This window comes from Protopterus annectens, chromosome 1.part0 (assembly GCF_019279795.1).
Source record: "Protopterus annectens isolate FY-2018-M chromosome 1.part0, PAN1.0, whole genome shotgun sequence".
Classification (NCBI taxonomy): Eukaryota; Metazoa; Chordata; order Ceratodontiformes; family Protopteridae; genus Protopterus; species Protopterus annectens.
Genome location: NC_056725.1, coordinates 776,095,765 through 776,122,811, shown reverse-complemented (window position 1 = coordinate 776,122,811; position 27,047 = coordinate 776,095,765). Strand labels below are relative to the sequence as shown.

Genomic DNA, 27,047 nt, shown 5'->3' with positions numbered 1-27,047 from the left:
TTTTGCAGCTCTTATACTTTGGTACAGAGACCACCAGCCTATCAAAAACATCCGAGCAGACTGCAGCACAACGATCTTGATGGCTAACTGCACATTCTGTGAAAAGAAAAAAAAAATAGAATTTACATGTTATTTTCAAATCTGCCCTAATTGCTGGAACATACCTGTATTATGTGATAGCAATAAAGCAGAATAGATTACTGATTTCATATACATTTAAATTTGTTCTAGCCAATTTGCTCTCATTTAATGCACATTCAAATTTCTTCTAGCCAGCTTACACTTCTTAGTAGGTCATAATCATAATACACAGTCAGGGAAAGATAAATCTTCATACAGAGAGCAGCAGCATGTAACACATAACAAATGTGACTATAGCTTACTGCAGGAAGGAATAAAAGCCCTACAAAATTGTGAAAATTGTCTGCAACCTGGGAACTTTGAAAAATGAACATCAATGAAGGTAAATTCTGAATTTGCAATTTGTTAGACATTCTCATCAGTACATATGAATTAAAATATCTGCTGTTACTGGTAGAGGTTCAATATGCAGACATAATGAAATGGCTGCATGATGTACCTTAACAGAAGGGTATGAAAGACCAGAAGCTAGTGACTCGCACACTCGCACAGATATTTGCTCACCAGTGGTTCAGGGCCCTGGTTATTGGCTAGGCACCAATTAGAACTTTCCGCTTGCCAATTTAAGATTTTCTAGCAGCAGGTTTTCCTGCCTCCTTTAGAACCTGCTGCACATCCTCTGAAAAAGAGGTCCCTAAATGGTATTAAAATTGAATCATCCAAGCAGATAGTTGAAGATGTTTTATAATGGGTGTACACAACTCCCCTTTGTCTTGTATAAGTAGGTCCAGTTTGTGAGGAAGCTTGCGGCTACCCCCCCTTGGCCAATTCCGTAAGAAGAGAGAACCAATGTTGCCTGGGTCAAAATGAGGGGTTGCCAGATTTAGTTTTTTTAAAAGAGTCCTTCTATACCTTCATAATTATGCATGTAGAAAGGCTAGAAGTACATAAAAGAATATTCCCAACCATGGAAATGAATATGCATCTGTTTTGAAAGACGGCAAACAGATCTACTAGAGGTGTTCCCCACAACTGTATCAATTCCTGGAACATCCTCCTCATTCAGTTTCCATTTGTGAAGGTCTGTCCTGGTCCTGCTCAGCTTGTCTGCCATTACATCTTCCTCTGATGGAAGGTAAGATGCTTGGAAAGTTAAACAGTGCTGAAGAGCTAACTCCCAAGCTATCACAACCAGCCAGCCTAGAGGATACAACTTTGTGCGTTCTTGTTTGTAGAAGTATCACATCACTGTGGTGCTGTCTGTAATCATCTGAAAAGAACCTGGGGATCATAGATGAAGAAATTTTAAGGCATGAATCCCAGCCAACACTCTATGATGTGCTCTGGCCTGTCTGAAGAATCCCACGGGCCTTGCACCTTTAGCCCTCCCCTCCCCAGAGACTGCCTCCTAAGCAAAACATGATCACTCTGTGGACATTGGAGAGAGAAGATGAGACTTGTATTTCCTTGTATTTGAAGTCTCCATCAGTGCAGTTCCTTTTTTACAAAGCCCAAGAATGGTATCTGAAAATCCACAGGATGCAAGTGTTGGGTCTATGTTATTTAAACACCACTGAATCTTCCTCATGACTAAACTGGGAAAGGAATCATGAGAATCACAGATGCCATTAGCACTAGATCATGAAAAAAAATCTCTGGCTGAAGTCTGAGAATAAACTGAGAATTTCAAGGAGGTGTCCAGATAAAAATCCACCTTCTCCTGCTTCAAAAAGATCTTTCAGAAAGGCAATCATGTGTGATGGGGTCAAGGAGGATTTCTAAAGCTTTATCCGGGATCCCACACTGGTCAGAAGATAAGAAACCCACATTAAGGACTCTTGATATCTGGGAGAAGACCCTACAAAAATAAATTAGCAGTCTAAATAAGGAAAATGCCAGTAGTCTGCTATGAGCTATGGCTGGAGTCAGATACTTTGTAAACACCACTGAACCAGATTACCCAAAGTGCAATGCAGAGAACTGATAGTATGACTCAAGCACAGAAAATCTGAAAAATGTCCTGAAGTCACTGGCTATGGAATGTGGAAGTATGTATCTTTTAGGTCCAATGATACTGTAACAGACTCTCAAGGGCCAACATCTTGAAATTTGAAACTTCTACCTACACATATAAGAAGGAAAGATGTAGAACCGGTCTCCAAGAAAACGTTTACTTTGGTAGGAGAAATACTGTGGAATAGAAGCATCTCTGCCCTTTGATTTAATGGTACTGGTTCTATAACTCCAAGGTCGAGCAAGTGATGAATAACCCGAGAAAAAAATTCTGCTTGGTTGGGTGAAATGGAGATTTTTGTATCCAGTGCCAACTGTATCTCTCCTGAACCACCTTTAAAACCCATGAGTCTGTCACAATCTACTGCAAAACGGGAATGTACAGTGTCAGTTGCTGGGACAGGATTTGACAGAGTGCAGCAGGAGGGTGAAGAACATTAGCCTAATCATTCTGAAGTTGTAGACTGTTCCTTTATTACTGCCATCCCTTTTTGTTTTTCCATCTGGTCTGAAAAGGCCGGGATTGCTTATTTTGTTTCATAGAAGTGAAAGAGGGTGTGGGATATTTGCAAGGGGAATTGGGGCCTGAAATAAATTAGAAACTCCCTGGATTATTTTCTATAATTAAATTGTTTGGGGACCTGAGTAGAAAATGAGCCAAATAAAACCTCCTTATTCAAAGCTGAATTCAAAATTAGACTTTACCTCATCAAAAAAACCTTTGGCTACATACTCAAATACCTCCTCATGACAACAGTACATTCACAATTATACACATTTCTTAAAGCATGTTTAGATCCTTGAGACATGTTGGAAATACTTGAGATAGGCACTAACTTCAAGGGGAGAGTGTTAGGTAGATTTCTCGAACTGCTTATACAAAAAAAGTAGACACTTCCATTTATGGGTTAGATAGTTAAGAATTATTTATGTCACAGTGGAAGAAGAAAAAAATGTGTTATCAAATCCATCCAAAATCTTCCGCTATATCCCCAGAAAGGACGGGTTGTATGATCCATGAAACCCATCACCTGCTGGCATAGGTGTCAAGATAGCTGCAGTGTTAGACCTAAGGAGGGAAAAAAAGAAATGCCATACCATAAAGTTCCATCTGTGCTGTGATCTTCATTAATCCTTGACTGTGTGCTCAGTTCCAAGCCTTGGAACTGACTCTGCCATTTATTTCAACTCGCACCTCCCAAACTCTCAAGCTAGGCTCTACCCATAATGCTCCTCTCTAAATTACCTCAGATCAAGTTTGCCTATAATAGTGATAGACAAGCAACAAAAAAGAGACCAAACCTACCTCTATTATGAAGCCAGTCTTTAGGAATATTTGACCACTAAGAGTCTCAGGCAGAGGGACGGAGGGAGGGAATGTCAAGGATTAGTGAAGGTCAACAACACAGATGGAACGTTATGGTAAGACGTAACTCCACTATCTGATGTTGTCAATCTTCACATAATCCTTGACTGTGGGACAAGTCCCTAGCTACCGAAATCTTGGGAGGTCTCATGGAAGGATATTCCAGACGACCATTGATCTGAAAGATGCACAGCCCCTAGAGACATGGCTCAATTTGTAATGAGTGATAAAGATATGAGCAGATGCCCTTGTAGCTGCTGCACAAATGTCATCTAAAGAAGCTCGGGTATGAAAAACTGAGGAAGCCACTACAGCTCTCATCGAATGAGATTTCACAGGACATGGTGGTTGAAGTCCCTTTGAATTATAAACAAAAGTAATGCAATCTCTAAGCCATTTAACTAATGTAAAATGAAAGTTATGTACTCACCATACCGATCCATCGGAGTAGTTATACTTCATTTTTTTCTGCAACCTGTGGGTATGCAGATCCATATCGGATCCGAGCCGGCAACTTATTTTCTAGCATCTGCTCAGAGCTCCTCCCCTACCCATAATACACCACTATCGCCTATCTTCCCTCAGAATAAGTTTGCCGCAACTATACACATTAGCAACTCAACTAAATAAATCTAACATGTTTATTTACATGAAAAGGTCACGGGGACAGAGGGTGGGAAGGTTGCAGAAAAAATGAAGTATGACTACTCAGATGGAACGTTATGGTGAGTACATAACTTCTTTATCTGAAGTAGTTAACTTCATTTTATCTGCAAACTGTGGGACAGAGTCCCCAGCTACTCAACAAATCCTGGGAGGCCCTCATGGAAGGATATTCCTGAGCACCACACAGTCAAAGGATGCTCTCCCTCTGGAAATCAGATCCAATTTGTAATGAGAGATGAAAGTATAAGAATTTGCCCAAGTTGCTGCTGCGCAAATGTCATCCAAAGGAACCTTAGACCAAAAAGCAGCGGAAGTTGCCATGGACCTGACAGAGTCAGCTTTAATCAGACCAGGAGGAGATAAACCCTTGGCTTTGTAAATTTGTAGAATGCAGAGTGATCCATCTGGCTAAAGAGACCTTGGAAATGGCCTTTCCCAAACAAAGTTTAGAAAATGAGACAAATAAGTGATCGAACTTACGGAAGGATTGTGTTCTATGAAGGCAGAAACAAAGTTGTCTATGAACATCTAACAAAAGAAATCTATATTCCCCCTTGTTCCGAAAATATGGAAAGAAAACAGGTAGATTTGTTTGGTTTATGTTTGATTGAGATGCCACTTTGGGTAAAAACTAAGGATTTGTACGGACAGAGACCCTGTCCTTATGGAAGACCAAATAAAGAGGCACGGCAGACAAAGCCTGCAGCTCAGAGACCCTCCTAGCTGACGTAATAGCCACTAGGAAGGCTGTCTTCCAAGACAAAAACTTTAAATCCAGTGATGCAGCAGGTTCAAAAGGAGGAGTTACTAATGACTGGAGAACCAAAGTGAGGTCCCAAGGGGGAACCAAATCTTTGATGGCAGGATGCAGAAGAAAGATGCCTTTTAGAAAGGCTTTACATAGCCTAGAAGAGGCCAGTGCAATCTTATTTTCACCTGCATGAAAATTAGAAATGGTTGCCAGCTGTACTTTCACTGTGTAGGAACTAGCTCCTTGCTGAAAAATAGTAGTTAAGAAATCCAACACCGCTGCAATAGGGGCTGTAAAACGATCCAGGTTTCTCTGAGAAGCCCAGAAAAGAAACTTCTCCATTTACTGCGATAGACCTTCCTAGTGGAATCTTTAAGAGAAGCCACTAGTATAGATTTTACAGGGGATGAAAGACCAGGAGTCCTGGCAAACAAGGGAACTGGAGCAGCCAAGCTGTCAGCTTGAGACTGTCCAGATTGGGAGTGTAGGCACCCGAAGGATGAGAGATAAGATCCGGAAAGGGGTCCAGAATCCACGGAGGCGCTAGAAGATGAGACCAAAGGAAGGGGAACCAAACTTGACGAGGCCAGAATGGAGCAATGAGGATCACTTTGCACCCCAGTTGGCAAGCTTTCTGAAGAAACTTCGGAATGAGTGGTAACAGTGGGTAAGCATACAGTAGCCCGGGGGGGCCAAACATGGAATAGAGTGTCTCTGGGGGTATCCCCTGGTGAGGGAATCAGAGCAAAGAACTCGCTGCACTTTGCGCTGGAAGGAGATGCGAAGAGATCACAGCAAGGCTGTCCCCATGCAAGGAATATCTCCTCCGCTACTGACTGTTTCAGAGACCACTCGTACGGCATCGGAATAACCCAACTCAATCTGTCCGCTAAAATGTTGGAGCGTCCCGGGATGAGCGTTGCAATCAGAGACAGACTGGTGGAAATTGCCCACTTCCACACTCTCATGGCCTCGCGACACAGGGGATAAGATCTGGTTCCCCCCTGCTTGTTGATATACCAGACAACCAACATGTTGTCTGACTTGAATTGCAATCGTACCCAGAGGAAGAACAGTGTGGAAGGCTTTCAACACTAAAAGCACTTTCTCTCATCTCTAGAACATTTATGTGCAACTTGGTCTCTATCTGGGACCATGTGCCTTGGACTGTCCTTCTCAAACAGTATCCCCCCCACTCAAGTTGGGAGGCGTCCGTGGTCACTGTGGCTTAGGCTAGAGATGACTCGAAAGGGCGTCCCGCTGCAACGTCCGGAGAATGGAGCCACCAAAGGAAAGATGTCCTGCAGGTGTGACTGATCCTCATCAGAAAATCCATGGGCAAGTCTAGCCAAGACCATTGGACAGCTAGAGTCCATTGAAGGACCCACATATGAAGGTGTGCACAAGGGAGAATGGAGATTGAGGCAGCCATGGAGCCGAGGACCCGGACAACATAGCTCGCCTTTGGAAATTTCAGGTTCACGGTTAGAGCAATATTTTACCTGAGGTGTAAGATCCTGTCTGGTGTTAAGAAAACTTTTAGCTGCAAAATGTCCAGCCGTGCCCCGATAAAGTCTAGAACTTTTACTGGTTACAAAAGGGATTTGTGAACAATGACTGTAATCCCCAGCCAATCTGCCAAGAGAAGAAAGTAGTCTCGGGCCAGGCACACAAGACGCTTGGTGGACGCAGCAAAGAGCCAGTCGTCCAGGTAAGGAAATACCTGAATTCCCTGAAGCCTCAGGTGAGCTGCTAGTACTGCCATTACCTTGGTGAACACCCTGGGAGCTGTGGTGAGACCAAAAGGTAGAGCTCTGAACTGGAAGTGACTGGCTCCCAGATGGAAGTGAAGAAACCTCCTGGAGCTTCTGTGGACCTTGATATGGTAGTAAGCATTATGGAGGTCTAACGAGCACACCCAGTCGCACTCTCGGAGATAAGGTAGAATGGACTATAGGGTGACCATCCAGAACTTTTGTTTGGAGACAGACAGGTTCAAGGTTGACAGGTCCAAAATGGGCCTGAGGTCCCCTGTCTTTTTTGGCACTAACAAGAACCTGGAGTAAATGACTAATCCGGACTGGTCGAGGGGGACCGGTTCGATGGCTCGCTTGTGAAGCAGCTTTGAAACCTCTAGAGCTGCGGCCTCCCTGTGAGCGGGTGGGACATCCGACAGGCGCCTTTGTAGCACTTGGTGGGGCAACAAATGGGATGGTGTAGCCTTTAGATGTTATTTGTAGTACCCAGCAATCTGCAGTTATGGACTCCCATGCCACTGGGTGCAAGGGCTGCTGAGTGGGCCTGTCAGAAAAAGGTTCCCTAGACCTGAAATTCCTGGGACCCCCTCTACCTCTGGGTCGGCGTCGATCCTGTCCCCCTCTGCCTCTGGGGGAAGAGTTGTCCTGAAACACCCGGGAAAACAGACTTCCGGAAGCACATCTTCTTTTGTCCTCTTTGGTTCCAAGAAAAGGACCGCTGAGGGTTAGAGAAACTGATCCCAACGGCAGACAAAGTCTTCTCATCTTTTTCGCTCTGGAAAAGAGTGTCACGTACTGTCTTCCCGAAAAGGGAGGAACCATCATAGGGAGCATTAGTAAATTACGCCTTGAAAGGGTCCGCAAACTGACGCAACCTGAGCCAAGCTTGATGCCTCATGGCTACACCTGCCACAGCTGCCCTAGCTGCTCCTTCCGTGGCATGGGAAAGGAGACGCATGGACGTGTTTGATACCGACTTCAGAGTCGACATTTTTGCAGAGAATAGTTGTTTGTCCTGCTGCGATAAAGACTCTGGGGGAGACTCGGCAAATTCCGAGACAAGGTCTCGCTGCAGCCGTATCACATGTGCCAAATAGTTCAGCGCATGGATGGAAAAGGTCGCTGACAAATAAACGAGCTTCCCAAACCTATCCACCAACCTGGACTCCTTGTCCAGAGGGTGGACTGAGGAACTCTTACGCCAGTTCCTTCTTGGTGGCTGCTGTGACCACCATAGCATCAACGGCGGCTCCTTTAGATCAAGGTTGTCTGTCAGTGGGAGGAGAAAGAATCTTGGTGGGTCATTTGGGGATGGGCTCTACGGTGTCAGGCTCCTTCCTTGCCTGTGTGGTGATAAGGTCCATCAAGGGGTCCACTGGCGGGGACATCCAGGAAGTAGATGGGCCTGTGCCAAAGGTCTCCAGGAACACAGACTCAGCCATAGAAGGTTTTGGGGCTGACCAACCTCCCCTCTAGCAGAGGATCTCCATGATGTCTCCGAAGGAAACATCTTCGGGAGATGACCTGGGGGAACCTTCTCCTTAATCTAAATCCGTGTCCGTAGTGAGGGACTCAGGGGAGTCCAAGTGCCTCCTTTGCACTTGCGCTTATGGGGGCCCTCTTCAGGTGGACTCTCTGAAGAGGACTCATGAGCCGTGGGGGGGGGATTCCTCAAGGGGAATAACCTGGGGCTCCTGTGGCACGGGCTATCCCTGAGACAGGATGAAGGGAGTCTTCGCCAAATCCAGTGGAGTCTGGGTGGAATCCGAGGGGCTGGACTGAGGTCTCAATCCCTGGGAGAGAACCCTCTGCAGCACTTTGAACACCAAAGGAGAGCGTACCTCCTTAGCACCCAACAAAGAAGAAGCTCTCCCTGGGTCTGAAGCAGGGATCGGAGCAGAGGCAAGAGTAGCCTGAGGTCCAAGGGAACGGTTCGGATCCGAAAAGGTTGGAGCTGAAGATGGATCCATTCTCTCGAGTCCGACTCCCTGTCCACAGCTCAGAGAGTTGCTCGGATCCAAACTAGTCGGATCCGAGGAACTCAAGGTAACAACCTGAGTCAAGGTTGGAGGAAACGCCAGCGCTGAGCTACCAGCTCCAGAGTGTCTCGTATCCAAAAACCCGAAGCAACCACACAGATCGGGGAAGGAGAGCTGAGGTGGAAAAAGGGCATGGAGGTCCCCCCTCCGGAGTGAGTGGGGCCTGGCAAGACTCCCATCTGTATTTTGGTCTGAATGATTCTCCACACCATCCTGTCCATGTCCAAGTCTGATAGGCTCAGAGTTGATCGCGAAGAGGCGATCGACTCGGATCTGGCTGGTCTGCGCAGGAAATGTGAGGAAGGCCTCGGATCGGAAGATTCCATTGGCTCCGGCGAAAAATGGGGTGAGTGGAGCCTTGGAGAAGTTGGCCTCAAAGTCTTGGATGGTGGAGTAGGGAAGGGTTCCCTATCCGGAGACCTCTTGCAAGGCCTATCCTTCCTCTCTTTGTCTTCCTTGCACCTTTCTCTGTCCTTTTCTTTTTCTCTCTCTTTTGCTTTTTCTTTTTCCTTGTCTTTATCTTCCCCAACACCAGAAAGAGCGGGAGTTTGAGTCCCTGTCTGAGTGGGTGGTTGGGCGGGAGTACCAGAGACCGAGGCTGTGGCAGAATCCAGCAGGGAGAAGACCCTTGGCAAACAATTTGGCCTTCCTATCCATGAGGGCCCTCGGGTTGAAGCCTCCACAGATTGTACACTGGGTGGATAAATGGGGCACTCCCAAACAGATTACACACAGAGTGTGACCATCAGCCGATGAGAGCTTATGGCCACACACTGTGCATTTTTTGAAAACTGACCTAGGCTGATCAGCCATAGTCTAAAAACTAATCGCCACTCCCTAAAGAGGGAACACAACACCCTAGCACACACTTAAGGGAAGTGGGCCTAGAAACTACTCTCAGAAAGAAAACCTTTTATTTTTTTTAAGTTATAACTGAAGAACAGCGTACACTAAAAAGGGGGGGGGGGCTAACGACCACTTACACACAATATAGAAATAACTAACTTACTTATCCCTGAAACTCAGAGCAAAGGAGACCACGATGCTCACTATGGCATGGCAAACGAGATCTAAGGGAAGATGAGATGGTGGTGTATTATGGGTAGGGGAGGAGCTTGGAGCAGATGCTAGAAAATAAGTTGCCGGCTCAGATATGATATGGATCCGAATACCCACAGGTTGCAGATGAAATGAAGTTAACTACTTCAGATCCACAGATACTGAGTTACCTAGCGAAAGTGAGGAAAAAGCAACAAACAATTGGTCTGATTTCCTGATATCTTTTGTTCTGTGAAGGTAAACACACAGTTATCTATGGACATACAATAAGTGCAGGCAGTATTCTCCCTTATTGGAGAAATTAGGGAAAAAGACTGGTAGGTATAAGGTCTGACTAACAACCTTCGGTAAAAAGGAAGGATTAGTCCTGAGAAAACCCCTGTCCTTATGAAATATCAGATAGGGGGGTTTACAGGACAAGGTTTGTATTTCTGACTCTCTTCTGGTAGAGGTAATCGCTATTAAAAACACAGTTTTATAGGTCAAGTATTTTAGTTCACAGGTAGCCGATGGTTCAAAAGGGGATAAAGTGAGTCACTGAAAGACCAAGGTCCCATGGGGTGCTGGGTTCTTTAAAGTGTGGCCTTAGCATAAATATTTATTTTAAAAAGACCTTACATGGTTTATGGGACATCGGAGTAGACCCATAAAAACCAATAGAAAGTTGAATATCGTAAATAATTGTACTCTAATGGTAGAAGCTGAAGATCCAGACTGATAAAGGTATGTCAAAAGTTGTAGAACCTTATCCACAGGAGCTGAATATGTTCATAGATTGGTTCATAGGTTAGTTCTATGCTAACTGCTCTTATGGGCCATTTTAAGCCAAGCCATTTACCCCATGTGAGAAACAAACCCTGCACCTTGTGTCTGTAAGGTAAACATCTTAACCATTTTGCCAACCTCTCACCCAAAATGCTGTGCCACCACCATGCATTTCACTGCCAATTCTTGAACCCAGGACCCTGTGCACTACACTCAGAGCAACATACCACTATGCCAAATCGGCTACTGAATAAGGGTCAATATCCTTGTCAAAAGCCCACCTGGCAAAGTTTTCCCATTTACTATGGTACAATTTTCTAGTTGAAAGCTTGTGATGAGCTATAGTGATTTGTCGGACTGGTGATGTAAGAGAGGAAAGCCTGACAATCATGGGAATCAGAGAAGTCAAGCAGTGAGCTTAAGATGGGAGAGTCGGATGAACTAGTCCTTCTAGATGAGATAGGATATCTGGAACTGGGTCCAAAATCCAAGGCTTCCGAAGTAGATGAGGCCAAATGTAGGGAAACCATACCTGTCAAGACCAAAACAGGGCAATGAGGATTATTGTGTTCTTCAATTACTTGGCTTTCTTTAGAAACCGACTTATCAGAGGAAAGGCATACAGAAGACTGAGGGGCCAATTGTGGAGAAGAGCGTCTCTAGATGACTCCCCCTGAGAGGGAATTAGGGCAAAGTAACTGCTGCACTTGTTTAGGGGGGACGCAAACAAGTCGCAGCACAGTTGACCTCAATGACGGAAAATCTCTTCCACCAAAGTCAGACTGAGAGATCACTTGTGAAGTAACAGGATAGTTCTGCTCAGCTTGTCCACTATCACAATGGAGCTCCCCGGAATGTGCAATGCTGTTAAAAAGCGGATGGAAGAAGTCGTCCATTGCCAAACTCTGACAGCTTCTTGACAAAGCAGATAAGATCTGGTTCCTCCTTGTTTGTTGATATACCAGACTACCAAGATGTTGCCCATCTGGATTGCCACCATTCCAAGGGGGAGGGTATCCTGAAATGCTTGTAATGCTAGGACCACCGCCCTCACTTCTAGAACACTGATGTGCAAATTGGCCACCATTTGGGACCACATACCTTGGATTGTCCTTCCCAGATAATCCCAATCCCCCCCCCCCCATCTGGGAAGCATCCATTGTCACTATAGTCTGGGACTGTGGAAGGAAAAATGGATGGCCTGACAGGATATCAATGGATTGAATCCACAACAGTTCTCGCTTGCAGCAACTGGTGATCAAGATGTTATGGGACATGGGTTGATTTGTTAATGACAATTGGGAGGCTAGAATCCATTGAAGAATCCGCGTATGATATCTGGCTAGGGGAATTAAGGTAATAGAGGCTGCCATGTAATGGTAATAGAGGCTAGTGCTTGCAGAATGAGCCTTGCTGAAACACTTCTGTTCTGGATAATGTGTTTTACTCTTGATCTGATTTTCTGGAGTCTTTCTAATGGGAGTGATGCTATTCCCATCATGGTATTTAATCAGACTCCAATAAATTCTAACTGTTGAGTGGGTTCTGGAAGTGACTTTTCATAGTTTACTGTGATGGCTAAAGTAGTACAAAGATGAAGGGTGTAATCTCTTGCTCTTAGGAGTTAACACCTGGTGGTAGCGGTGAGGAGCCAGTCATCGAAATAAAGAAAAACTTAAAATGTCAGCAGTCTGAGATGAGCTACTACCACTGCCATGCATTTGGTAAACACCCTGGAGGCTGTAGTGAGACCAAAGGGCAGTGCTCTGAACTGATCATGACTGGCTCTCAGCTGGAAGCGCAGAAATACTCTGGAGTGTTTGTCTATCATTATGTGGTAATACGCATCCTGAAGATCTATTAAGCACATCCAATTGTCTTTTTCCAAGAATGGAAGTATTAACTGTACTGAGACCAAACGGAACTTAGTTTGTTGCACCGTCTTGTTGAACTGGCTGAAATCCAAGATGGGCCTCCAGTCCCCTGTCTTTCTGGGCACTAAAAAGAATCTTGAGTAAAATCTGCATCCTTTCTGGTCTGGGGGACTTCCTGGATAACTCTTTTGTCAAGCAGTTTTTGGATTTCTAAGACTGCTGCCTCCCTGTGACTGGGTGGAACATCTGGGAGTCTTTTTTGTATTTTCGGATTGGTTATAAAGGGGAATGACGTAACCTCTGGAAATGATCCACTGCACCCATTTGTCCGAGGTCATCTGTAGCCAGGCAGACTGGTGCAGGGATAATCGCCCCCTGACTGCCTCCAGAGGAAGGCAATCGGGCCTCCATTCAGGAGTGCTGGTAGGAATTACCAGAGGAAAAAATCCCTCGACCACTGGCTCTGCGGGCCACTTCTGCCTCTGGAATGGCGTCTTCCATTGTTACCTCCCCCTGTGCCTTGGGAGAAGTCTTTGCCGCGTAAGTCCTGGAAAAGCCTTGGGACTTACCATAACCTCCCACTTTTCTGGTTCCTAGAGTACGGCCATTGAAGAGTGGAGAAGTGTACGCCTATGGCAGAAAGGGTCTTCCCATCTTTCCCACATCTGGCTAGTGTGTCTTTTACTTTGAGCCCAAACTGGGATGATCCATCAACTGGAGTGTTGACGAACAAAGATTAAAATGGCTCCACAAAGTCACACAAGTGCATCCAGATGCGTCTCTTGATGGCTACGCCTGAACTCGCTGCTCTTGTCGTCCCTTCAGCTGCATGAGCAATAAGCCTCATAGAAGAGGTGGAAATCAATTCAAGGGTGGTGAGCTGAGAGGTAACTGTCTCGAATCCCTCTTCAGCTACTGCTCCTGCGAGAGTATCTGAAAATTCTTTGATTAGATCTCTCTGTAGTGTAGTGAAGTGCACCATATAATTCAAAGATCTGAGAGTGAAGGTCAATGAAGCTTAAACCTAACCATGGTCCTAGACTCCTTGTTAGGAGGATGGATATTAGGACTCTCTTCTGCAAGTTCCATTTTTGTGGCTGCCACTATCACTATTGAGTCAACTGGGATACCCTTGGTCCAATGCTGTTTATCCTTAGGTGCCAATAAAATTTTGTCAGGCCTCTTGGGGATCGGTTCAATGGCGTCTGGAATCTTCCAGGCCAGTTGAGCGATAAGTTTAATGAGCTTGCCAGCGGGTCGGAGAAATCCAAGAAATAGAGGGCTGGGTACGAAAAGCTCCAGGTAAACAGATTCCTATGAGGAAGGCTGGAGGGATGGTCCAGCCACCCCTCTGTTTTAGGATTTTAAGGATGTCCCCAAAGGAAACATCAGAGGTGACTTAGGGGAACCTTCCCCTTCATCAAAATCGGTGTCCTCAGTGAAAGACTCCTCCAGGGAATCTAAGTGCTTCCTCTTGCACTTTTTCTTCGCAGGAATGTCCTTGGTGGGATGGTCTGGGGAAGTAGCCGAAGAGGAAACCACCAAGGTGGGTTGTTTCTGTGGCTCTGGTGCTCCCTGTTCAGGCATGGGACTAGAAGGGGCTCTGGTCGAGGGGATAAGGGAGAAATTTGGCCTGACAAGGATGTCAAGGACTGGGTGTCCACAATGGACAAAGTCTTCTGCATGCTCTGGAAAGCTTGGCCCGCTGTAGAGAGATGGGAGCCTGAAACCGAAATAGACTCCTTCGGAGCCTTGGTTCCATCACGCACCAAGGAAGCCGCCTCCAAAGCAGAAGCCTGGGTCGAGCTTACGAATGCCAAGGCACCAAGTGGCATGGATGGCTCTGAAATAAATCAATGCCAACCCCTACCCTCCCACCGGAACCAGCAAAGAAGCACTGACCCTGGGAGGTCTCCCGTTCCGATACACTGGAGGAACTCAAGGCGATCCTCAGTTCTGGAGAAGCTCTGACGAGTACTGAGACAGTCGGAGCTGGGTAGGTTGGTGCCAGGGACTCCAAGGGCTCAGTAAGAGTTGGAGGAGGAATATGCGTTGGTGTCAGTGAAGGAACAGTTCTGGTGCAGAGATAGCTCGGAACCAAAGGTGGATGCAATCCCCTCACTGTCAGGAGCTGATCAACTAATCTCACGATGTCCAATTCCGACAGACTCTTGGTGGACCAAACGGACGAAACAGATGTAGACCTGGGACGCCTCGGTTCCAAAAATAGACTGAGTGGCCAATCAACGAAAGGATTCATAGATAGTGAATAAGTGGTCCTTAGTAAAATTTTAAGGGAAGATTGCTTCGGTACCAATTCATCTACTGGTACCGAAGCCGCAGATGCCTGATCCAAAATTTTTGTCATAACCGAATCATCTGTGCCTCTGAGTGCTGAAGAAACTGTTGGCACCAAAGACTGTTTTGCCAATTTTGAAGACAGTCCAAAGAGCTACTCAGAACTAATTTGTTTCTCCACTCAGTTAAAGTCCTGCCGGAGAAACCATGATAAATCACGCAATCCTCCTGGAGATGAACTGTGCCAAGGCAATAAACGCAGACTATGCCCATCTGAATTGGGCATTTTTCTGTCACATTTCTTGCACCTCTTGAAACCAGAGGTGCCCTTAGAAGTTTTGTCAGCCATTATAAGAAAAAGAAAAGGCCTATTCAACAAAAAGGCACCCACACACACACACCCCTGAAAGGGAGAAAAGAGGAATCAAAAAAGAATCTCTTGTTTTTGTTTGAGTTTTTCTTTTCTATTCTTTTTTTTTTTTTTTTTGAAAGTAGAAAGGACAGAGGAGAGAGAGAGAGAGATACCAGCAATGGTAAATTAATAAACACTGTTAACGGTAAAAACAGGGATAGAAAACAGGGATAGAAAAAGTACCAACAATGGTACTGGGAAGAACTACCTGGTGGTGGAAAGTGGTGGGGGAGAGAGAACTCGCACGCACACTAAACTCTGGAGGAGCGGGTAGTAGAGGAAAAGAATGACTAAAAGGATAAAGAGATTAATAATAAAAAAAGAAGAGCTTACAAAATATTGCCAAGGCTCAAGAGATAGGAACAGACAGGTCTGACACTTTGAAGCGGCAAATGAGATCCGAGATAGTTTAGAGAGGAGCATCGTGGTTAGAGCCTAGCTCGAGAGTTTGGGAGGCGTGAGCTGAAATAAACAGCTGAGTTGGTTCCCAGGCTCGGAACAGAGCCGACAGTCAAGGATTCCGTGAAGATAGACAACATCAGATCAAGTACTTATTGGTAGAAGAAACTTTGTAAAGCCTACCTGCTTTATTGGGGACTGAAGTTTGTGAATAAGGACTGTTACAGACAGCATTATCTATCTCTTTCAAAGCTGGCACTAGAGAAGGAATAAGCACAGAATGAGACAACATATAATCATATCCCCTCAACTGAGGGGGAACATTCAATTTGTTCCCTTAAAACAATGCCTCATTCAAAATTCCATCAGAGGAGGATGTGAGGGCCAAGTTTCATGATCAATAGAGTTTTGGGCTCGAGAATCTGCAGAGACAAAGCTCTGTTTGACATGTCTTCCTCAAGAATATTTTGACTGACTTGGTTAATTGGTACTGCATACAGTGAATCAGGACTGACTTTAAAACATTTCTCAACTAAAGTAAGGAAATCATCCTTCCTCACAGAAAGCCTTTGTACTGAAAAACAATTTTTAACTTTTTATTTTTCACTTATTTGAAAAGACGGACTTGGAGAAGGAATGTTTGCCCCTCAAGAGGTCTTTTCCCTCAAACACATCCAGCAGCATCCTGCAGGATTATCTCCATGGCCCAGAAACAATGTTTTTTCCATATCCATATCAGATACTGGAACAGCCGAACAGGACATGGCTGACCACCTGTGGAGTCAGCAAAGGTTCTCTGGTAAGTTTTCTTTCTTTATAGGAATTACAGAAGACAGACCAGCAGGAGCGGGGTAAGTATCCATACTTCAGATGCAGCTAGAATCATATGAATGTCTAGGTCAGAAGGTATATTGTCACACGGTTAAAACAACCTGCACACTTACTCTGCACTCACACAAAATCCTAAAACAAGGTAATGCACAAGCAGCACTCTAAAATCCTGCCAAAAACTCCTTAGAATAAGAAGTTATGTACTCACCATAAGGTTCCATCTGAGTAGGTATCTTCATTTGTCTGCAACCTTTGGGATACGGATCCGATCTCGGATCCGAGCCGGCAACTTCTACCACAGCATAGATCCGAGCTCCTAGCTCCTCCCTTTACCCATAATCCCCTGCCAACCCTGACTGACCCCAGATCAAGTTTGCCCCATATAACAACTTGCTAGTGTGTCTCGGAAGGGACTCATGTAAGACAACTCCTACTTAGAATCATATTGGTCAGAAGGAAGGCGGGCAGGATGGTTGCAGACAAATGAAGATACCTACTCAGATGGAACGTTATGGTGAGTACATAACTTCTTAATCTGAAGTAGGCACTTCATTTGTCAGCAACCTTTGGGACAGAGTCCCCAGCTACCTGAATCTTGGGTGGCCTTCATGGAAGGATATTCCGGAGCACTGCAGAGCCAAAGGACGCCCTACCTCTGGAGACAACATCCAGTTTGTAATGGCTGATAAAGGTACGGGGTGAAACCCAAGTGGCTGCGGAACAAATATCATCCAAGGGAACCCTAGATCTAAAAGCAGCCGATGTAGCAACGGCTCAAGTAGAATGAGCGTGGACTCCCTGAGGTGCAGGCCGTCCCGAACTCTGATATGCTAAGAGAATACAGCTAGCTATCCATCGTAACATGGTAACTTTAGAAACCGACTTGCCTAGGTTGGTTTTGGCAAAGGAGACAAACAACTGGTCGGATTGTCTATGACCAGCCGTTCGATGAATATAAAAGCGCAACTGTCTGTGCACGTCCAAAGAATGCAGTTTATATTCTCCTTTGTTCTGATAGTTGGGGAAGAACACGGGAAGATTAATAGATTGATTAATGTTTGCTTCGGAAGATACCTTAGGCAGAAAAGACGGATTGATCCTGAGGTAAACTCTATCCTGATGGAAGGTCAAATACGGTGGTTTGACACAGAGAGCCTGAAGTTCAGAGACTCTTTTAGCCGAAGTAATGGCCACCAGAAAGGCCGTTTTCCAAGAGAGGTATTTGAGATCAACTGTGGCCGCTGGCTCGAAAGGGGGGCTTGTCAAGGCCTGTAGAACTAAAGCTAAATCCCATGGGGGTACTACCTCCCTGACAGGAGGTCTGAGGAGGAAGGTACCCTTAAGGAAAGCTTTAAAGAGCTTGGAGGTAATTAAGAGGGCCAGACTCATGCCCTACATGATAGTGCGAAATTGCTGCTAGTTGCACCTTGACTGTAGAACAGCTAGCCCCTTGATGAAAAAGGGTAAATAGAAAATCCAAAACCGATGTTAAAGACGCTGTAAAAGGATTTAAATGATGGTGCTCAGCCCAGATGGAAAAGCGTTTCCACTTACTCCGATAGACCTTTCTGGTGGATGGCTTGTGTGCTGCTACTAGAATGGCTTTGACTGGTGAAGAGATTGCGGGAGTCCTTATCAAGAGTGGAACTGGAGCAACCAAGCCGTCAGCTTGAGGTTGACCAGGTTGGGGGTCGGAAGACCCAGGGGGTGAGTAATGAGATCCGGAAGAGGATCCAAAATCCAGGGCGGATGAATCAGTTGAGACCATAGGTATGGGAACCACGTCTGACGAGGCCAGAATGGGGCAATGAGGATCATCTTACTCCCCAACCGACTGGCTTTCTGTAAAAGTTTTAGCATCACGGGCAGTGAAGGGTAAGTGTAAAGAAGACCGGGAGGCCAAGCATGTACTAGAGAGTCTCTCGGGGACTCCCCCAGAGGGGGGATTAGGGCGAAGTAACTGTTGCATTTGGTATTTGAGGGAGAGGCAAAAAGATCGCAACAGGGTTGCCCCCATTGGGCAAATATTCGCTCTGCTACTAGAGGGTTGAGAGACCATTCGTAAGGAGTCAGGATTGTACGACTGAGCCTGTCTGCTAGGATGCTGGGCCGTCCTGGAATGTGCGTTGCAATGAGAAAGCGGTTGGTGGATATCGCCCATTCCCACACTCTCATGGCCTTGCGACAAAGAGGATAAGACCTGGTTCCCCCCTGTTTGTTGATGTACCAGACCACTGACATGTTGTCCGTATGTACCGCAATCGTCCCAATCAGAAGAAGGTCGTGAAGTGCCTGCAACGTCAAAAGCACCGCCCTCACCTCTAGGACACTGATATGCAAGGAGGTCTCTATGTCGTTCCACATACCTTGGACCGTTCTGCCTGAAAAATGCCCCCCCCCACCCCAGGCGAGAAGCGTCCGTGGTCACTGTGGCGATGGGAGGAGGCATCGAGAATGGACGTCCCGTGCGGAGGCTCGGGGACTGGAGCCATCACATGAGCGACATTCTGCAAGTCCTGTTTAAGGGAATGGGATGGTACAGAGGGTTGCGAGACAGGGACCATTGCAACTGAAGGGTCCACTGCAGGACCCTCATATTTAGACGGGCCAAGGGCAGCAGAGAAATTGCTGCCGCCATGGACCCTAGAGCCCTCAGGACCAATTCCGCCGGTGGAGCTTGAAGTTGGAGGATGGCCTGTACATGCAACCTCAGGTTCTGAAGCTGATCTGGAGTCAGAAAAGCACGCATTAGTTTGGAATCCAGTCTCGCCCCTATGAAATCTAATACCTGTGTAGGAGCCAGAAAGGACTTGGCCATGTTGACTGTCAATCCTAGATGTGCAGCAAGATTGAGGAAGTAATCCCTGCATGAACAGAGCAGATGCCTTGTAAGGGCGGTAAGGAGCCAGTCGTCCAGGTACGGAAAGACCTGAATTCCCTGGAGTCTCAGGTGGGCCGCTATTGCCGCTAAGACTTTGGTGAACACCCTGGGGGCTGAGGTGAGACCGAAGGGGAGGGCCCTGAACTGAAAATGACTGGCTCCCAGCCGGAAGCGGAGAAACCTCCTGGAGCGTCTGTCCACTAGAATGTGATAGAACACATCCTTGAGGTCAAAAGAGCACATCCAATCGTTCTCCCGTAACAGGGGGAGAATAGATTGCAGCGTGACCATCCGGAACTTTTCTTTGGATACTGCCAGGTTCAAGAGAGAGAGAGAGAGGATGGGCCTCAAGTCCCCTGTCATTTTTGGCACCAGAAAGAACCTGGAGTAAAACCCTGATCCGAGCTGATCTGGGGGGGACGGGTTGGATGGCTCTTTTTTGTAAAAGTTGCTGAATTTCTGTAGCAGCCGCCTCTCTCTGACTGGGTGGTACGTCGGGGAGGCTTCTGGTTTTGGGGGTTACAATAAAGGGAATTTGGTAACCTCTGGATATGATGCGAAGCACCCAGCGATCTGTTGTTATGGACTCCCACATTGCTAGGTGCCTCGAAAGATGCCCCCCGACTGCCTCCAGAGTGGAGCAGTCGGGCAACCCCTCAGGTGTTCTGTGTGGGCCTCTCAGAGAAGGGTTCTCTGGACCCAAAATTCCTGGGACCCCCTCTGCCTCTAGGGTGGCGTCCTCCCTGTCCTCCTCTGCCACGAGAGGACTGGTTATCCGGAGCAGACTGGGACTGATGCGATTTCCGGAACCACATCTTCTTCTGACCCTTTTGGTTCTTGGAAAAGGGCCTCTGGGGAGCAGAGAAGCGGACTCCGACAGCAGACGTCTTCCTGTCTTTCTCACTCTGGACTAAAGTGCGCGAACGGTTTTGCCAAACAGAGCAGAACCATCAAAGGGGGCATTCGCGAATGACGCCTTAAAGGGTTCCGAGAAGTCACAATGTCGGAGCCAGGCTTGTCGCCTCATGAACAGGCAGACTCCGCCAGCTCTAGCGGCTCCCTCAGTGGCATGAGACAAAAGCCGCGTAGAGGTGTTAGAAATGGACCGTAGAGTGGACATTCGGGAGGAGTACAGTTGTTTGTCCCCTTCCGACATGGACTCTGCGGGGGGAGGCAGCGTATTCTTTGATCAGATCCTGCTGCATCCGGATGATGTATGCCATATAGTTCAGCGCCCTCATCGAGAAGGTTGCTGAACTGAAGGCCCGCTTCTCAAGGCAGTCCATCGCACGAGACTCCTTGCTCGGTGGGTGGACCGTGGGGCTCTCCTGAGCCAACTCTCTCTTGGTGGCCTCCGCCACCAACATGGCATCCACAGGGGACCTCTGCTCCAATGGGTTATCTCTGTGGGGGAACTCAAGATCCTATCCGGATGCTTGGGGACTGGCTCTACAGTGTCCGGCTCCCTCCAAGCCCTGGTGGTAATAAGGTCCACCAGGGGGTCGGGGGGGGGGGGGACACCCAAGAGGTAGATGGCCCTGCTTCGAACGTCTCTAGGAATACGGACTCATCGGAGGAAGACTTGGGGGCAGACCAACTCCCCATTATCCTAAGCATTTCCATGATGTCTCCAAAGGAGACATCCTCGGGGGGGGGGGGGTGACCTTGTGGAGCCTTCCCCTTCATCTAAGTCCGTATCTTCCGTAAGGGACTCAGGGGAGTCCACTTGCCTCCTCTTACACTTAGACTTGTGAGAAACCTCCTCGGGGGGGGGGGGGGGGGGCTGTCCGAGGAAGTTTCAACAGCAATGTCATGTTCCGAAGGAACACCCTGAGGCGCTGAAGCAGGCTGCCCCCAAAGGCCGGGTAGTGGGAGCCTGGACCAGCTGAGAGGGAGTGCAGGGGGGAGCCGAAGCCAGGACCGGAGGTCCAGATGCACTCAACAGTGCCCTCTCCACCGCAGCAAAAGCCAAGGGGGAGCCGCCCTCGATAGAATCCGAGAGTCGACTCCCACCCGGATCCGAAGTGGGGACCGGACCTGGGGCCGAGACCATCGGATCCGAAGGACCCGCGTGCTCTGACAGGGATGGGGCCGAATGCACACCGAATCCCTCGGATCCGAAGCTCGGCCCGCGGCTCCGAGAGGTCAGATCCGACAAACTCGAGGGAACAGTCGGAGCCAAAGTGCCCAGCACTGTCGGCTCCGACCCACCTCCGGATCCAATGCGGCTCGGCTCCAAACCCGGAAAACGGGTCGGAGAAAAAGCGATTGGAGCAAAGAATGGGGTCAAGCTCCCCCCCGGAGGGGGGGGGGGAGGCAAGAGCACTCCCATCTGCAGCTGGGCCTGGATTAACCTCCTCATCATCCGGTCCATGTCTGCATCCGACATGCTATAAGTGGACCTCGAAGAGGCCACCGAGGCAGGCCTGGAGTGCCGCCTCGATGACCTCAACGAGGACCGGATCACCCCCTCCTCGGGTCCCGGTGAGAAGCAAGGGGATCGGATCCGAGGAGGAGGCGATCCAGAAGCCCTGGAGGGAGAAGCCCGTTTGGCGGGCGGGGCCGAGGAGGAGTCCTAGGCCCGCTGCTTATGGTGTTTCTCTCTCCGCTTGTCTTTCTTGGCCTCCCTCTCCTCCGGAGCCGAAGTGAGAGGTTGAGTCCCGACCGGAGGGAGGGGGGCAGGGGTGGCCGCCACCGAGGGCTGGATAGCGGCCACAGAAGCACCGGAGGCCGGAGCCTGATCTGGGGGCAACAGGCCCGCCAGAATCAGCTTCGACCTCCGGTCCTTAAGTGCCCTGGGGTTGAACGCCATGCAAATCGCACATCCAGAGGAGAGGTGTTCAACCCCAAGGCACCTAACGCACCGAGTGTGGCCATCCGCCGGTGAAAGCTTATGGCCACACTCGGTGCACTTAGAAAAAATGGCTTTAGGGGCCTCAGACATTTTAATAAAGGTAAAACACACTCACTAGGCCCCTAAACACACCACACACACACACACACACACACACACACACACACACTACGACCAGCGAGGAAGGGAGGAGAAAAAGGATCACAACAAAATAAAATTTAGTTAGCTAGAAAGGGCTATAGGGTACCTAACCACTCACTCTCACTCACAGCAACAGAAAAAAGGAAGAAAAATAGCAATTTTTTCTCTCACAAGTTACGATCAACCAGGAGCTCAGGAACCTAGCTTGTAGCTTGAAGCGTGGCAAACTAGATCTGGGGTCAGTCAGGGTTGGCAGGGGATTATGGGTAAAGGGAGGAGCTAAGAGCTCGGATCTATGCTGTGGTAGAAGTTGCCGGCTCGGATCCGAGATCGGATCCGTATCCCAAAGGTTGCTGACAAATGAAGTGCCTACTTCAGATGTAAAATTATTCTGACAGAAACAAATGACAGGTAAACTGTCACAGCATGATCACAAGTACTATACACACCTCTGAAGTGTACTTCATTACAAGGAACATTCCTCATTTTGGGTCATAAAAAGCTCATGTTCCTCGAAGTTCCACACTGAAAGAGTCTGTCACACATTCAGACTTAGGAATTTTTTTAACTGAAAGTCAAGGCAAATAGTACTGAATTATATTAATTCATCAAAAAAAACTTTTTACAGGTATAAAGTGGTGCATTTTAACCATTATGTAAGTTTCCTGGTTGAAGATATTACTAAGCCTTTAGTAAGTGTTCCACATTATGTCAATTTGTTCTACATTATGAGAAGAAGAGTTCCTCATGCAGGAAATGGAGGGTTAAAGAGCTATGGTACTACATACCCTCTAGTCATTCTTGCCCAAATAAAACACTGCTTCACTTTAAACTTTCATAAAATGTGTATAAAGTATATGTAATCTGTACATTTCCACAGAAATAAGCCCCCACAGTAGCTGAAGTAAAAAAATAGCTGTCCTAGATAGGAAACAGATGGCAATAAAAATAGCGGATTTCTTAAATGGACTATGTCGTATTTTCAAAATAAAGGTAAAAAAACTTTAGTATATAAAAATAAAATGTATATAATAAATAATTAAATTTTCCGTTTGACAGGATTCCCTAAAAGGGACTTGTCTGCCAGAAAGGAGCTGAAGACCAACTGCTGCTCTTGTAAAGCTTCTGAGCTGCTTATTCACGAGATGGCAAGAATGTAAAGATTTTCCATTGACTGCTGATTTTACCTCTTCAGGATGGACCAACAAGCAGTCAGAGTAGGAGTATGGGAGGGAGCCAAAGCTTTTCTAAGCGAGACGCAATCCATATAGGCTAGAGGCTACTGCAACAGTAGGAATATTACAGGTGCTATCATTCCAATGCACCACCAATTAATATAATACCTACTGGGTAACATCTGGGATTTTCTCTTCCAGCAGCCCTATCATGGTACAACATTCTTACAGTATTAAACTCCCATCTTTGTGGCACATGTACTGCCAACTGTGTACATTTAAATATTATATACTAGAAAAACAGGGAACAGTCAAGTGCACCAAGTCTCTATGCTCCAAATTTCGACCACCATGACAATAAGCGACCACAACTGTATGATACGAGCAAGGATACAAAACTATATACAGCCTTAGATTAACTGTATAGAGCATTCTAGGCTGACATGTCATTGGGGAATGCAGACTCATTTACAGTGTACAAATAATTAACCAAATATTCAGTTTGATCTTAAAAATAATTAGTGTATTAGTACATCTGATATTCAACAAAAGTATGTGCTACAAACTATGGAGACAATAACTGACAAATCTTTTTCATAGTATTATTTATTTCAACCGTAATTTTGGTATTCCATGTTAGTGAGAATTACAACTACTACCAAAATTCATATTTTGTATAGTAAGCTTCTTCACTGGCTGATTTGAAAACCAGGCATAGTTTTTATCCTATAAATTTGTACATGTCATACTAACACAAGACCTTCATTTTTTTTTCAATGTTATTTTCCTCTTAGGATGGGTGTTTGCGTTGTCATTTTCACAGAAGACAATTAACCTCAATGATGATGATGATGATGTACAACCAATAAATGGCAAAAACCATTATGTAAATAGACTAACCATAACAGTAGATGCTTGAGTCGTCACTGCTGCAGTGGTATTAGCTATATGGGTTATATCCTATTAAGGGTTTAACAGCTGGCCAGCTTTCAAAGTTTAAGGGCACCTTCCACATGCCCATAACATTAACCAGCTTGAGTAGAGCTAAAGAAAAACAAAAAAAAAGTTGTTTGTGAGTCAACCATCCAGAGCTTTCATGTCAGCTGAGAAAGGGAAGCTACTGCACTGAAATGGTCAATGCTAGGAAACTTAAAATAAAAGTCCTCACCCTGGCAACAAAAACATACAAAAATAAAAGGGTCTATAAGGGGGTAGGTACTCCATCAATGATCATTTCCTGTTATGGTGAGTTTACTCACACAACTGCACTATGTTCATCATTTGATCACTGCTGCAGTAGCTTTTTCTATATGTGCATGAGGGTCCAGGACCTTCTAGAAAATGGTCCTAGCAAAGCCTGCCCTAGACATGGAAAAATACATTTTGTAGTGCTTTGTAAAGGTATGCATAGAAGACAAAAACTGCAACTTCTAGAATACTTCTAAAATCCAACCCCTTCCAAAAAGCTCCCCCATAAATCCCACCGCTGCCTTGCCCTTAAACAACTGCAGTGGCTTGACTTCCCTCAACTGCTTCAACTTTCTCAGCTTCAAATGACACTTTCTACTTTACAAATCTGCCGACTGCCCCTTCCTGTCTACTCTCCTATCCCTATACAAACCTACCTGATCCATCCGCAGCACTGACCAACAATTTTTTGATACCTACAGACCCAATAAAACTAAAGGAAAAGTACTAAATAAATGTTCTATGTCTCAAACCTGGAGTAAGCTCCCTAACAATTTATGGTCTATCTACTCCTCCCCTCTCTTCAAAAATGAATTGAACAACTTCCTAGGTAACGCCCCCTCCTACACCTATCGCCACCCAACCTATTACCCACCCAACTGTTCCACAATACAATAGTCCTTCATCACCCTAATCTATATTCTCTTAAACACCAACACACTGTTTCCTCCAGTTGTCTTTCTCAGCAATTCTCTACCTAAACCTATCCTTATCTCTTCCACTATTAACACTCATCCCACCGCATCTTCCACTGCTACTTTACTCCCTCTCACGCTTACTCACTCGACTCCACTACACCTCTCCTCACCCCTTCTCCACCTCTACCCACTTGGTATAAAAAAAATAATACTGTAGGAGTTCTCCTCTTTAACTGCTCAGCAATCTACTTCTTGTACATTATTACTATTTTTATATGTATTATTAAGTCTCATTCATGTAAGATGTCACAACACCATGTACTGTATTTTCTGATATGTCTAGAACATGTGTGGTAATTTAAATGTGTGGCAATATACAACCTCTGTAAATGTCTGGAATGTATGTACTGCAACTATAAAACTCTGTAAGTTGTTCTTTATGTGGAGCTTTTCTCCTCGGGTTTCCAATGAAAATGGGCCCCCAGCCCAGTGGACTAACCCAGTTAACAAAAGACAAACAAAATAAATTTAAAAAGCCTTAAATGAAGCCAAGGCCCTGACAGACTGAGCCTCGACCCTAACTGGAATGGCCTTATTGTGGTGAACACAACAGAAGGTAAAAGCATGAAAGAGTCATATGCTTTGACACAGGTTGTCCTTTCTTCTTACCTTCATAAGGAATGAATAACTAATCAGAGTTTCTGAAAGTTTTAATTTGTTAAGATAATATAAAACTTGCCTGAGAAAATTCAGAGTATGAAGGATCCTTTCTTCCCCATTTTAACCTCTGGGAAGAAGACAGAGATGGATAGCTTGCGTCAAAGTAAACCTAGACACTATTAGGCATTAATGAAGGATTAGTTCTTAAGGAAATCCTACGTTTGTGGAAAATGAGCAAGTTGACTCACCATAAGAGCTTGCAACTCAGATACTCTTCTGAAGGCAGAGCAATCAGCAAACATGTTTTCCATGATCCTCAAATAAACCTGATGAGCTGGTTCAAATAGAGCAAGTAATACTTTTTCTAAAATGAAATTAAGATCCCAGTGAGAAGCCACCAGTTTTCGGTGAGGCTTTGATTGTAACACTCCTTTCAAAACCATTTTGACATGGGAATGCATTGAAAGGGAAAGATCGATGCACAGACATGCTGAAATGGCCAACAAATGAACCCTTGATAGAGGAGTAAGAAAAGGCACTGGATAATAACTGGCACAAATACTGCAGAACCAGAGAAATGTCTCTTGGTTCTTATATCCCAGTAGCAGGTTTTCCTGCCTCCTTTAATATCTGCTGCACGTCCTCAGAAAAATAAATGACGGAATGGTATTAAGACTATCAAATTATTTTGAGTTAAGATGTATCAAACAAAGACGTTACATCTTACCATAACATTCCATCTGTGTTGTCGATCTTCACTTATCCTTGACTGTGGGTTTGGTTCCTTTTCTCAGAATCGACTCAGCCGTTATTCAAGCTCGCACCTTCCAAAAACTCTCAAGCTTCGCCCTATCCATAATGCTCCTCTCATGACTACCTCAGATCAAGTTTGCATAAAATAGTGACAGACCAGAAAAAACATACCAGAGACCATATTCTCATCTATAGGAATAGATCCGCTCCACCAAGAAGCCTAAAATGCAGGGGGAAGGAGAATCGGGATGTCAAGGATACGTGAAAATCGACAACACAGATGGACTGTTATGTAAGACATAACTTCTTTATCTGATGTTGTCAATTTTCACTTAACCCTTGACTGTGAGACAGAGTGCCCAGCTACCAAAATCCTGGAAGGTCTC

The 27,047-nt window shown here is 46.0% G+C and overlaps 1 protein-coding gene across 1 annotated transcript in view; it reads right to left on the bottom strand.

Annotated features, from left to right (window-relative positions):
- LOC122794480 (adenosine deaminase domain-containing protein 2-like) overlaps nt 1–27,047 on the bottom strand; it is a 1,461,320-nt gene that overhangs the window by 799,819 nt on the left and 634,454 nt on the right. Inside the window, exon 6 of the mRNA XM_044062915.1 lies at nt 1–96. This exon is cut by the window's left edge and continues 30 nt beyond it. Within this exon, the coding sequence (XP_043918850.1) occupies nt 1–96 (96 nt within the window). The remainder of the gene's footprint in view (nt 97–27,047) is intronic.